The following is a 12,941-nucleotide window of genomic DNA, read 5'->3' on the forward strand; positions in this document are numbered from 1 at the left end:
TATATACATTTATATATATATATATATATATATATATATATACTCTTTTACTCGTTTCAGTCATTTGACTGCAGCCATGCTGGAGCACTGCCTAGTACTTATTGTATCGGTCTCTTTTGCCGAACCGCTAAGTTACAGGGATGTAAACACATCACCACTGGTTGTCAAGTGATGTTGGGGGTACAAACACAGACACACAAACATATACACACATACATACATACATACATACATATATTATATATATATATATATATATATATATATATATATATATATACATATACATACGTATGTGTGTGTGCATGTGTGTGTGCATGTGTGTGTGTGCATGTATGTGTATGGATATATATGTATATGTGTGAGCGATCCTATATAACAGTGCATATACACATTTATATGTTTGTATGTGCACGTGCGCATATATCTATATACATATTTTTCTTTCTCTCATTGATTTATTGGTCCCCACTATCACTTAGCTAGTACAATCTCTGACCTCATATAAATGCCTATGTCTATATTTAGAAACTTGGCCATTATATTTCCTCATTTCCTTTTTGAGGTTTACTACTCACTTTTGTACCCACCTCTGTACCGCATTCTTTATCTATCCTTTGACCTTAGTGTCTTTCAAACATATTAGCCCACCTCCCACTTCTAACACATATTCCTTCCTTACATTCTCATCTCTTCCTTTTATCCCTCCTCCTATTCTTTATACCTATTGATAGCTCTTCTCTCCTCACCTTCTCACAATATCTTGACCACTATCTAGCACTCCCTTTCTCATTTTCACTTTCTTTCTTTCTCTTTCCTCTCTCAACCCTTTTGACCAATACAAATTTTCTTCCTCCTAACATACATGTATATATATATATATATATATATTGGGTTGTCCAGAAAGTTCGCACCGATTTATAGTAGCTTACCTTTCGATTTATTTTAGAACATGGTTGATTCCATAAAATAGGATTTGACTACACCTCCATTTAGAGAATAGTTTAAGCTATCTTTTTGTGGAAGAAGGTTTATGTTCCTATAACCTGTGTTAATTCTGTAACCCTTTAAAATGGAAGATAAGAAAGTTCATTTTCGGCACTTCATGCTTTTCTTTTTCTGTAAAGGGAAAAATGCCTCACAAGCAACCAAAGAAGTATGCGCAGTTTACAGTGATGTTTCTTTATCCGAAAGAACTGTATGGAAGTGGTTCGCAAGGTTCCGAGCTGGAGATTGTAGCCTTATTGATAAAAAGCGATCAGACAGACTATCTATTACAGATGATGACCAAATCAAGTCATTAATTGAGAATAACCCACATTTCACAACCCAAGAATTGGCAGAAAGCCTCAACCTATCAAAATCCATCATTCATGAGCACCTGGTAAAGCTTTGGTACACAAATCACACTGATGTTTGGATACCACATGAGTTGAGTGAGAAGAACCTTTTGGATTGCATTTCCATCTGTGATTCGTTTTATAAACGGAATGAAAACATGCCTTTTTTAAAGCAAATTGTGACAGGTGATGAGAAATGGATTATCTACCGAAATGTTCAGAGAAAGCGATCCTGGAGAAAGTGACATGAGCCACCTTTAGCCACCCCAAAAGCAGGTCTTCACCTTAAAAAAGTCTTGCTTTGTGTCTGGTGGGATTGGAAAGGAATTCTGTACTATGAGCCTCTCCCAAGTAGCCAGACAATTATTCTGAGAAATACTGCACACAACTGGATGAGTTAAAAGCAAGAGAAACGTCCAGAATTGGCCAACAGGAAGGGTGTTGTTTTCCATCATGATAATGCAAGACTGCACGTTTCTTTGGGAACCAGACAAAAATTGCTGCAGCTTGGCTGGGATGTGTTACCCTACCCTCCATATTCACCAGACGTTGCTCCTTCGGATTTCTACTTATTCAGGTCTCTGCAGAATAGTCTTAATGGTAAAAATTTCAATTCCTTGGATGATGTAAAAAGTTACCTTGATGAATTCTTTGCCATGAAACCACCTCAATTCTGGGAAGAGTGTATTTTCAAGTTAAAGGAAAGATGGAGATGCATTTTACAACAAAATGGTTCATATTTGGTTGATTAAAACTGTAATGGCAAGTATTTATTGACCTTTTTCTTTCCTTTAAAAATCGGCACGAACTTTCCGGACAACCCAATATATACTTCCATATATACAATATGTATGTGTATGTGAGTGTATACCATCCTTAATACTGTGGTATTTATTTTGCAGATACAATGTGTGTATAATGGCCTATGGACAAACAGGAAGTGGCAAAACACATACAATGCTTGGAAGTCACAAGAATGAGAATTACAACCTGAGCCATGAGGCACATCCAGATGAGGGTGTGATACCTCGAGCTATGAGGGAACTGTTCAGGTTAGATAACTTACATTATATATTACTTTGCATTGTACCATTGTCAACCACTGCTGCCACCATGACACCGCCACCAGTGCAACTGCCACCGCCACCATCATCATCATCATTTAGCATTATATATATTCATTGCCTCTATGATCACCATTACTACCACTTCCACGACCATCCCCCTCCTCATCTTCATCATCATCCTCATCATCATAATTACCATCAATATCATTATTATCACTCATCATCCTCATCATTATCCTCAATTCTGCTGCCTTCTGTATCATTGCCATCATTATATGTCTTTTATCTGGATCCCTGCCCCAACTTCTTCCACTGCCTCAAACATCCTCACATCCCATGTCAAACATGTCACCATTCCCTAATCACTAATCTGTAACACTTCAAACTAAATTAATGAACAAGAGAACCTCTACATGTCCATCAGTTCTGCAAGAAATAGCTGTAAAATCTACCTCAAATAACACCTTGACTTCCAAGAAATGCTCACTTGGAAAAAAACACACCGGATTATGTGTTCCTGGATAGTAAACAAGACAGGTTGGTCATAGCTAGAATGATTTTGATCACAGTTTGCTCTATTAGAGTTGCCCTTGCCTACACAAGAACAACAGCAGCAGCTTTAAACTGAAAGCTAACCCACTAATTCCTATAATTACCACAAAGCCAATATTTGAGTGACACTTTGTTTTAACGATCGAGAAAGGATGAAAGGCAAAGTTGGCCAAAGCAGGATTTAAACTCTGAACAGGGCTTGAACTAAATATTACATAATATTCTGTTGTTCAATGTTCTCATGATTTTGCCAATTGTGCACCCTGCAAAAATAATGTTCCCTATGTTAAATACAAGACCATAGATTTAGTGATAGGTAAAAGACTGTTATGTGAACCCTAGAACTTCACTTATCTTTTATCTTTATTTTTTACTTGCGTCACTCATTAGACTGCTGCCATGCTGGAGCACCATCTTGATAAAGTTTAGTCAAATAAATTGACCTCAGTATTTATTTTCTGATTTTTTTTTTTTGAGCCTGGTACTTATTTTTGTGGTCTCTTTTTGCTAAACAACTAAGTTACAAGGATGTTAAAACACCAACAGTTGTTAAACAGTGGTGAGAGACAAACACCAACTCAAAGACACATGATGACCTTCTTTCAATTTCCATTTACCAAATCCACTCACAGGATTTTGGCCTGCCTGAGGTTATATTAGTAGACATCTGCTTAAGGTGCCATGCAGTGGGACTGAACCCAGGACCATATGGTTAGGAAGCAAACTTCTTCCCAAACAGTCATGCTTGCTCATAGTATTTTATTTTATCTATGTGAGAAAAATGCAAGATTAAACTTGTCTTCAGCAGAATTTGAAGTCAGAATATAAAAAAGGATGTGAGTAAATAGGCATAAGACTTGAAAATATGATTTCTTACACTAAATTTAGAAATGTTGGCAAGAGAAGCAGTCAAAGTCTTCCTTTTACAATTCCATTTACAACTATGTTATTTTATAGAAATCCTTAATAATATTCTATCATAACATGTGTTTGAGAGTTACATTTTTTAACAACCTTAACTACATAATAATCAAAATCTTTAATTAAATGAAACAATATCATATAGATCTATAAATTCATGCCTTAAAATAGAAATATGAATATTTATAGAGATGGAATTTCCACAAGTCCGACTATTAAACGTTACTGTCATCATCATCATCATCATCATATAATGTCTATTTTCCATGCTGGCATGGGCTGGATGGTTTAACAGGAGCTGGCGAGTTGAGCTGCCCAGGCTCCATGTCTATTTTGGCATGGTTTGCATGGCTGGATGCCCTTCCTAATGACAACCATTTTACAGCATGTACAGGGTGCTTTTACACAGCACCAGCATGGGTGCTTCTATGTGACACTGGCACTGGTGCTTTTTAGGTGGCACCAGCACCCATGTGTCTGCTAGGTTAGGGTCATTCAGCTGAAGAGGGATGTAAGGGACATAGGACATGGCTTGACATTCTGCAAGGACTTTTGATTGATGCTTCAATTATTCTGTCAAACAGCAATTTGACAGAAGCTCATTTGAAATATGAGGATAAAAGGAAAGGTGAACCTTGATGAGATTGAACTTATGATGTAAGTTGATACATGTGATATTTCCAAAGGGGAGTGGAGGGTAAGAGAGAGAGAGAGAGGGGGGGAGAGAGAGAGGGAGAGAGTGGAGGGGTTTACAGAGAGGAGTAGAGATACTAGAGTAGACTTGAGTGGAGATAGAGGAGTGGAATAAAGGGAGTGGAGTAGAGGCAGTGAAGAAGTGGTGGTAGTGGAGTGGAGGTAGAAGAGTAGAGGCAGGGGAGTGGTTTGCAAAGAGAAGAGTAGAGATACTAGAGTGGACTTGAGTGGAACGTAGATAAAGAAGTGGAGTAAAGGGAGTGGAAGTAGAAGAAAAGGAGTGAAGTGTAGGTAATGAAGTGGAGTAGATGTTGTAGAGATGAGGTATTGAGTGGAGTGGCATGGATAGGTATACAAAGTGCAGAGACAAGTGGAGTAGAAATAAGCTAAATGGAATGAAATAGAGGGGAGGAGTGGAGTGGAGATAATAGAAAAGAGAAAGGGGAGGGGAAGTAGGGAAAAGGGATAACTTTCAATCAGTCATACGATGATGATAATGATGATGCTGATGACGATGATGGCAATGATGATGATGATGATGATGGGGAGAGAGAGGGGGAAGGTGGGAGAGTTGTTTGTTGTTTTCTAATCTGATACAAAGAAAATAAAGAAATAAATATAAATATTGAAATATATTCAGTCATTGGTGAAATGATAGAATGGTTGAGTGGTTGACTTGAGACAGAACTAATAACAATAGCAATAATAATAATAATAATAATAATAATGATAATAACAAAAGCAACAGCTACAACAACAATTACTGCAGCAACAACAACTGCAACAACAAAACAACTACATCAACAAGAGACAAACAAACAAACATCTGCTGCAATTGATTTCTTTTTTTTGTTACAATGTGGAGCCACATCTGACATGTGACTAACATATCTAAATAGATATAGAACAACAACAACAACAACAGCAACAATAACAGGTATAAAAGTAAACACAAAAATGAAATTAAAAAAATAAAATAAAAGAAATGAAATATTTTTTTCAAAACAGAAATTGTCAGAGATGAGACGAGGATGATAGATACATGTAGGCATACTGTTGGTAAAGATGGCAGATATGTAACTCTGTGTGTGTGCATGCACATATATGCAAATGCACATGCACATATATACATATACCTATACACACACACACACACACACTCTCACATATATATGCATATATGTATTTGTTTCAACTCTCTGCAGCCTGGGTTCAAATCCTGCTATGGCCTACTTCAAATGTTGGCTTCATCACTCACCCAGTTTAACATCACCACTTTGTACGTCTCTGTCAGTGTTCACTTTGTTGTAAATACTCAGACAATGTCTCCAGTTTAGGGATACCTTCCATTTTCCCTTCAATCTATCTCAGAGGCACTAGAAAGGGTCATTAGGCACTGCTTTCAGTCTTGACTAAATGATTAAGAAACAGCTGATGCAACTTCTTCAAGCTGCCACAACCAGAATGTTTTTCACAATGCCACATTAAGAATCTCCATCCTCTATTTTGCATTGGTAAAACCTTGATTTCCTGTTGTGTCTCCACCAGTAACATCACAGTAGTTAAGTTGCCTTTGCCCTCTATTAGGGTTTGGAAATGTCCAAAACTTAGCATCTGATATAACCTGGTGTTCACTTCAATAACAGTAGCCTGCAAAGTCTACCTTACTTTAAGCAATAACTACAATATGTGCAAGCGTATTGTGAGTAAGCATGCAGGATAATTACAAATGTATAAACATACTGTTGGTAAACTCACTGTATATATATATATATATATATATCCGTATATATGCACACACAATGAAAATAAATTACATATATCATCCATCATTTTAGATTATGAGGTAATATCCCCATTTAAACATTTATACCGCTGTAGATACCATGCAAGAAACTCTCAGATTGACTTCTGGTGCAAAAGGCACTCTTGTTTATATTACTAGCAGGGAGATAAATCCCTGCCACTTCTAGCACTGACACCACCAGGTCACATGATTTTGACCTTCCTTGGTCTTGTCAATAACGGTCAGTTGACTGTTGGAGATATGCAAATTTTCGTGTGCAAAGGCAGCTTGCAGTAGTGCATTAAGTGCTATCCACCAAGAAACCTTTCTTACTTGAGAAAAAAACTTCTTTCAAATGAAAATGCATTTAAAGGAAATAGGTTTTTTAGCTTTGAAGGAAGAGAAATGGTCTAAACCTGAAAAAATAGCTGTTGATTTGAAGACTTTGAAGTTTACAGTAGAATATATGTTAAGAAATGACTATAACTGGAAGAAGAAGAAGAAGAAAAGAAAAAAGAAAAAGTTGCTTAGGAAGAGAATTCAAAAGTTGAATGAAGATGACTGTCGCATGTACTGGAGAAAAGGCAACAGCAAATGAGAGCCTTGCCCCATATTCAAGAAGTGGGAGATACTTCCATCCCCCAACAGTGGTCATGTGTCAAAAACAGTCAAGGAATGGATGTAAAGTAAGTCTACTGGAATGGCCATAGAGAAGTCCAGACTTGAAAATAATTGAAAACATAGGAAATGTGGGCACATATGGGAAATGTGGGTATATGGGATATGTGGACAGACCAGAAGTGACAAGTAAGGCAGATTCTAGGAAACAGATTTTAGGAGCAACCAAAAATAGATGTTATAATGAACATGTTTATCTGGTACACTGAATGAATAGCGCAAGTGTTTGAAAAGAAAGGCAATTATATGGACTACTGAAGCTGAGTGGCATTGTCTGAAAAATATTGTCACATGATTTTAATAAAATTTTTGTGAATTCAACTTAAATTTTTACATATACTCTCAGTGAATGGGTGGAATCACAACAGGAATGTTATGCACATATCCACATTGTTTTACTCAAAAAGTGTATTTATCACTAAATGTCTATAATCATTATATCTCCAGTGTCTGAAAAAAAATGTGTCGACTCCACTGTATGTCTTTTTAAATAACACCTGAAATGTTAATGAGCCTACAAATGATATCTTATAATTTGATGATTTATTGAGTAAAATGAGTGGACAGAATAACTCAGGGGAAGCAAATCATGTGTCTGTCAATTACCAGACAGTTATGTAGCATCTTGGTGAGTAACTTCTATAAGCTTTGGGCCAACTATAAGTCTTGGACCTTGTAAGTAGATTTACTAGATGGAAACAGAAAGAAGCTTGTTGCATGTGTGTGTGTGCATGTATGTGCGTGTGTGTGTGTGTGTGTGTGTGTGTGTGCGTGCATGTGTGTGTGTTCCCTTATCTTCATATCATGTGATTGTTGTAAGTAAGTTTCACCATCATACAAGTGGTGTTTATCATTTGAAGTCATTCATGAAACACACATCTAGTCATGGAGAAATTGTACCTTTCTTTGAAACAGACGAAAGGTGGTGACAGGAAGGGCATCTGGTTGTAGAAAATCTGTCTTGACATTTTGTCTGACCCATGTAGCCATGGAAATGTTCATGTTAAAATGATGATGATAATGATGATATATTAGTTACACTATCCCAGATGTTATATGAACAGTAGCCACTGGGTACTGAAACCAGATCAGCTTTTTCCAATGTAATCATACCTCATACTTTACAGCCATTGCTCTTACAGTATTTACCTTCAACCTCCAGGAACACACCAATCTAAACTTAAAAACTCAGCATATCAGCAAATATCATTTTTTAAAGGTTCTTTTTACTTTTGTTGTTTTGTATGCTTGTTGTCTGTTCTCATAGAAAGGTTTCTGACAGATATTAGAAACAGAAATAGCAACAAATGGACACATCAGGCTCTACATTGCATATAGAAGTATATTAGTCTGCAGACTGATGCACAAAAGTGCATTACTATAAACTGATGCATTAAACAAACATGTTTAAGACAAAAACAATTCTAACTTGCTTCTCAACAATCTAAAATGTATCTTATATACCTTGTCTGACAACTTAATTATATAAAAGTGTGTATGCATGTGTGTGCACATACACATGTATTTTTGTTTGTATGTACACACACACACACACACGTACACACACACACACACACACACACACACACACACACACACACATATATAATATATATATGTAATAAAAATATATAATATATATAGACACATACACACATACACACACATATAGATATGTATACATACGTGTGTGTGTAGAATAAAACAAGATTTGAGGAATTATTTATAAGATATTTAGTTACATCACTTACATATGTTCCAATAACAAAAAATTTAAGGAGGCACATAATATAACTAACATAATCAAGACATATTGTCATATCTTCAGAGGGATGTAAACATTATATGTAATATTACTAGACAGGTACTCACTATCTCCATGATGGTTACTTTTGTCAAGAATTCAACAAGCCAGCAATGTTATGCATAAAGGTTATACATCTCAGGAAATTCAAAAATATATCTTGATTATGTAATTTACATTTTGCAACTAATAATGATTTTTTTGGTTAATGAAACACACTTAAGACTAAATATCTGATAAGCAATCTCTCATGTTTTGTTTTATCTTCTACATGTTTTCTATGAGATATCCAAACTCTAGATTCTTACTAAATGATATGAGCACAATAACATGAACACATGAAGTTCCAAGTCCTGGTTGTTTGTCACACTGACTTTTAAAGTACACAAAACTGAATAAATGAAAATCTGAATATATATATATTATATTGCATGGCTGTTTCATAAGCTTCTCAACCACATAGTTTCAGATTCAGTCCCACTGTGTGGCACCTTGGGCAAGTGTCTTCTACTATATCCTTGGCCGAACCAAAGCCTCATGAGTGGATTTGGTAGACAGAAACTGAAAGCAGTTCATTGTATATATATATATATATGTATATATCTATGTATGTGTGCTTTTGTATCTGTGTTTGTCCCCCATCACAGCTTGACAACTGGTGTTGGTGTGTTCAGAAAAAGAGACTGATAAAATAGGTACTAGGCTTAAAAATAAATCCTGTGGTTAATTTACATTATTTAAATTATTTACATTTGACAGATATTTGTCCTCATCTTGTTTGTTGTGAACACAACGTTTCAGCTGATATACCCTCCAGCCTTCATCAGGTGTCTTGGGAAAATTTTGAACCTGGGTTCTCATTCCTAAAGTAGTTTTCGATGTTATTATTATTATTATTATGGAGTAGGGCATGCCACCAAAGTGACACAGGGGTAAAATATATGAAGCTCAGTATAACCATCATGACTACCTGTTTGATAAGGGTACACCAGGCACATGCATCACAACCATATGTGCGCGACATAACAGTCTCATATCAAGATAAATAGCACATGACCTTGCAGGTGGGGCCCAGTTAGAATTTTCTTCAGGTCGAGTAGCCCATCCTGCTCAAAAGGTCCTTAAATAAAGATTGTTTGAGGATGTCGAACAAAATACCCATGTTTCCAAAGGTGAATTATCCAAACCCCAAAGAATTCTTCTCAACACATGACTATGATGCTCCCCCACTACTTCTGCTCATGATCAGAGATGCACATATCATCAGTCACTAAGGGACATGTTCAATTGGTTAAGATCAAGCAACCGACAAACAAATCTGTGGTATTGAGCAGAATATTTACTGTAGCCCATCTTTTATACCAAGACAACACAATATACATGATAGCACCTCCAATCAGTTAAGATAAGAAGCCATGAGAACCACTGTCTGATACTGCATCAAGGCATTTATTATTATTATCATTATTATTGTTATTATTATCATCGTTATTATTATTTATCATTATTATTATTTATCATCATTATTATTAGTAAATATAGAAAGGATTGAGGTAACTCCTCCTGAAGACATTGAGTCAGAATTAAAAGAAGAGTGCCATTGTTATGTAATGAACCTTTTGTGAACGATATCTCAACATCTTGTGTGCTTCAACTGGTTCAAAAACTAAATTTGTCAATCTACTTCACTACATAATGGCACTCTTGTTTTAATTTTGACTCATTATTATTATTATTATTATTATTATTCAGGTCACTGCCTGAAATTGAAGTTGGAATCTTGGGGTTAGTAGTCCATGCTCTTAACTACAACACCATATACTCATGGGCATATGGTTAAGAGCACGGGCTACTAACTCCAAGATTCTGAGTTCAATTCCAGGCAGTGACCTGAATAATAATAATAATGATAATTAATAATAACAATGAAAAATACCTTAGGAATGAGAACCCAGGTTCAAAATTTTCCCAAGACACCTGATGAAGGCTGGAGGGTATATCAGCCGAAACATGTTGACAACAAACAAGATGAGGACAAATATCCATCAAATGTAAATAATGTACATAATTCCTCATCTCTTAAATATAGAACTGTGGTTGATTTCTATGGCTAAAAAGCCCTTCAAGGTGGCGCTCCAGCATGACCACAATTACATGACTGAAACAAGTAAAAGAATATATATATATAAGTCAGTAAATAGTGGGGTTGTGTTAACTGCACATGGAGAAATAATAGGAAAATGAAAAATAATAAGGCAGAATGCTAAACTGAAAGCATATTTTAATATAGATTTCTAACCGGCTTTGATTGCATGGCAAATTTTCAAGAAGAGGGAGAATGAAAATGTTTTTTACAAAAAAGTAAAAAATAATATATAAAAAAGAAATAATATATAAAAAAATAAATATACCAATACATTATATTGTCTTTGAGCTTTTAAAGTTCAATGGTAATCCATGTAGATAATAGTTGGAAAAATAAGGATGCATGAAACTGAGAGTTGTGTTAGGTTTAAGAAAAAAAAAGAGTTTGTGTTAAGCAGGAAGTGTGGTGTCAAAACAGGAAGTGTGTGTAAGGGAAGACAATTCTGTGGGTTTTATAAAACCCACAGAATTGTCTTCCCTTATACACACTTCCTGTTTTGACACCACACTTCCGGTTGTGACACCACACTTCCTGCTTAGCACATAAACCCTTTTCTTTTCTTAAACCTAACACAACTCTAAATTTCATGCATCCTTATTTTTCCAATTATTATCTACATGGATTACCATTGAACTTTAAAAGCTCAAAGACAATATAATGTATTGGTATCGTTGGTATATTTATTTTTTTTATATATTATTTCTTTTTTATATATTATTTTTTACTTTTTTGTAAAAAATATTTTCATTCTCCCTCTTCTTGAAAATTTGCCATGCAATGAAAGCCGGTTAGAAATCTATATCAAAATATGCTTTCAGTTTAGCATTCTGCCTTATTATCATTTTTCATTTTCCTATATATATATATATATATATATATATATATATAGATAGATAGATAGATAGATAGATAAACATACACACAAACATACATACAAATAGAGAGAGTATACAAGGAGTTTTCATCAATTGAAGTAATGTAGTAAGTATGTACTATAAGTGCTCAGTTTGGCTTATCACTAAAACTCTGGTTTGAACTGCAACAGAAAAATGTGGCACTTTAATTACCTGTTAAAGGTGGCTAGAGGTGATTTGTCCTTGAGCAGGTGAATATGGATTAAAATAGAGAAAGAAAAAGAAAAATTATGTTGCATCACCCGAGAAATATTTAATTTAAAGAGAGAATATAAATGTAGTTCATAATAATTATGATAAGAAGATAAAGTCTTTTACAGCTGTTTCTAGAATAGTCAAGCATATGGCTCATGATATCTAGTAAGGATTCCACATAAGCTAAATATTCCATCACCGGAGAGAGAGAAGTAAGAAAATATAGAGAAGAAGAATATCCCCATTTAAGGATATATATATATGTTGATGTATATATGTTTATTGAAGAAATTGAGGCAAATTTCTCAGTCAGCAACCTATGCTAAAAACAGAATGTCAAGTGAGAATGATGGGAATCTGTATAGTTTAAATCCAGAGGGTATTCTTATACAGCCTCACCCCCACCACTGTATTTTTGTTGGAAGCTCTGAAAATCTAATGTAATAACTTTAGGATCTGATAAGAATGATTGAGGGCAAAATATTTCATTAGTTGATTGATCTAATTGATTATTATTAATTATTAACTAATTAATTAATTTTGTGTACAAACCAATGTTTAGCAATGGAATGGTTCCTCAAGCCATTTGAAACGATCGTAACATTAAATAAAGTGATGTAACAACATTGCCTTCATATTTCAGTCGGATTGCTATATGTGCATGTGTGCTTCCCCATGTTTGTACACACACACACAAACACACACACACACACACACACACACATGGTGCACATATATATATATATATATATATATATATATATATATATATTGTTGTACTTGGGGATGGTCATATTGCCAGTTTAGCCAATAAAAACACACGCACTGTATATTTGGTGTTAATT

The 12,941-nt window shown here is 35.0% G+C and overlaps 1 protein-coding gene across 2 annotated transcripts in view; it reads left to right on the forward strand.

The window, feature by feature from the left end:
- Positions 1-12,941, forward strand: part of LOC106871796 (kinesin-like protein KIF25) — a 505,449-nt gene that overhangs the window by 311,214 nt on the left and 181,294 nt on the right. For both annotated transcript variants that reach the window (XM_052967307.1, XM_052967306.1), the window contains exon 9: positions 2,243-2,392. In XM_052967307.1, the coding sequence (XP_052823267.1) occupies positions 2,243-2,392 (150 nt within the window). The remainder of the gene's footprint in view (positions 1-2,242; positions 2,393-12,941) is intronic.

The sequence above is a fragment of the Octopus bimaculoides genome, chromosome 4, assembly GCF_001194135.2.
Source record: "Octopus bimaculoides isolate UCB-OBI-ISO-001 chromosome 4, ASM119413v2, whole genome shotgun sequence".
Classification (NCBI taxonomy): domain Eukaryota; kingdom Metazoa; phylum Mollusca; class Cephalopoda; order Octopoda; family Octopodidae; genus Octopus; species Octopus bimaculoides.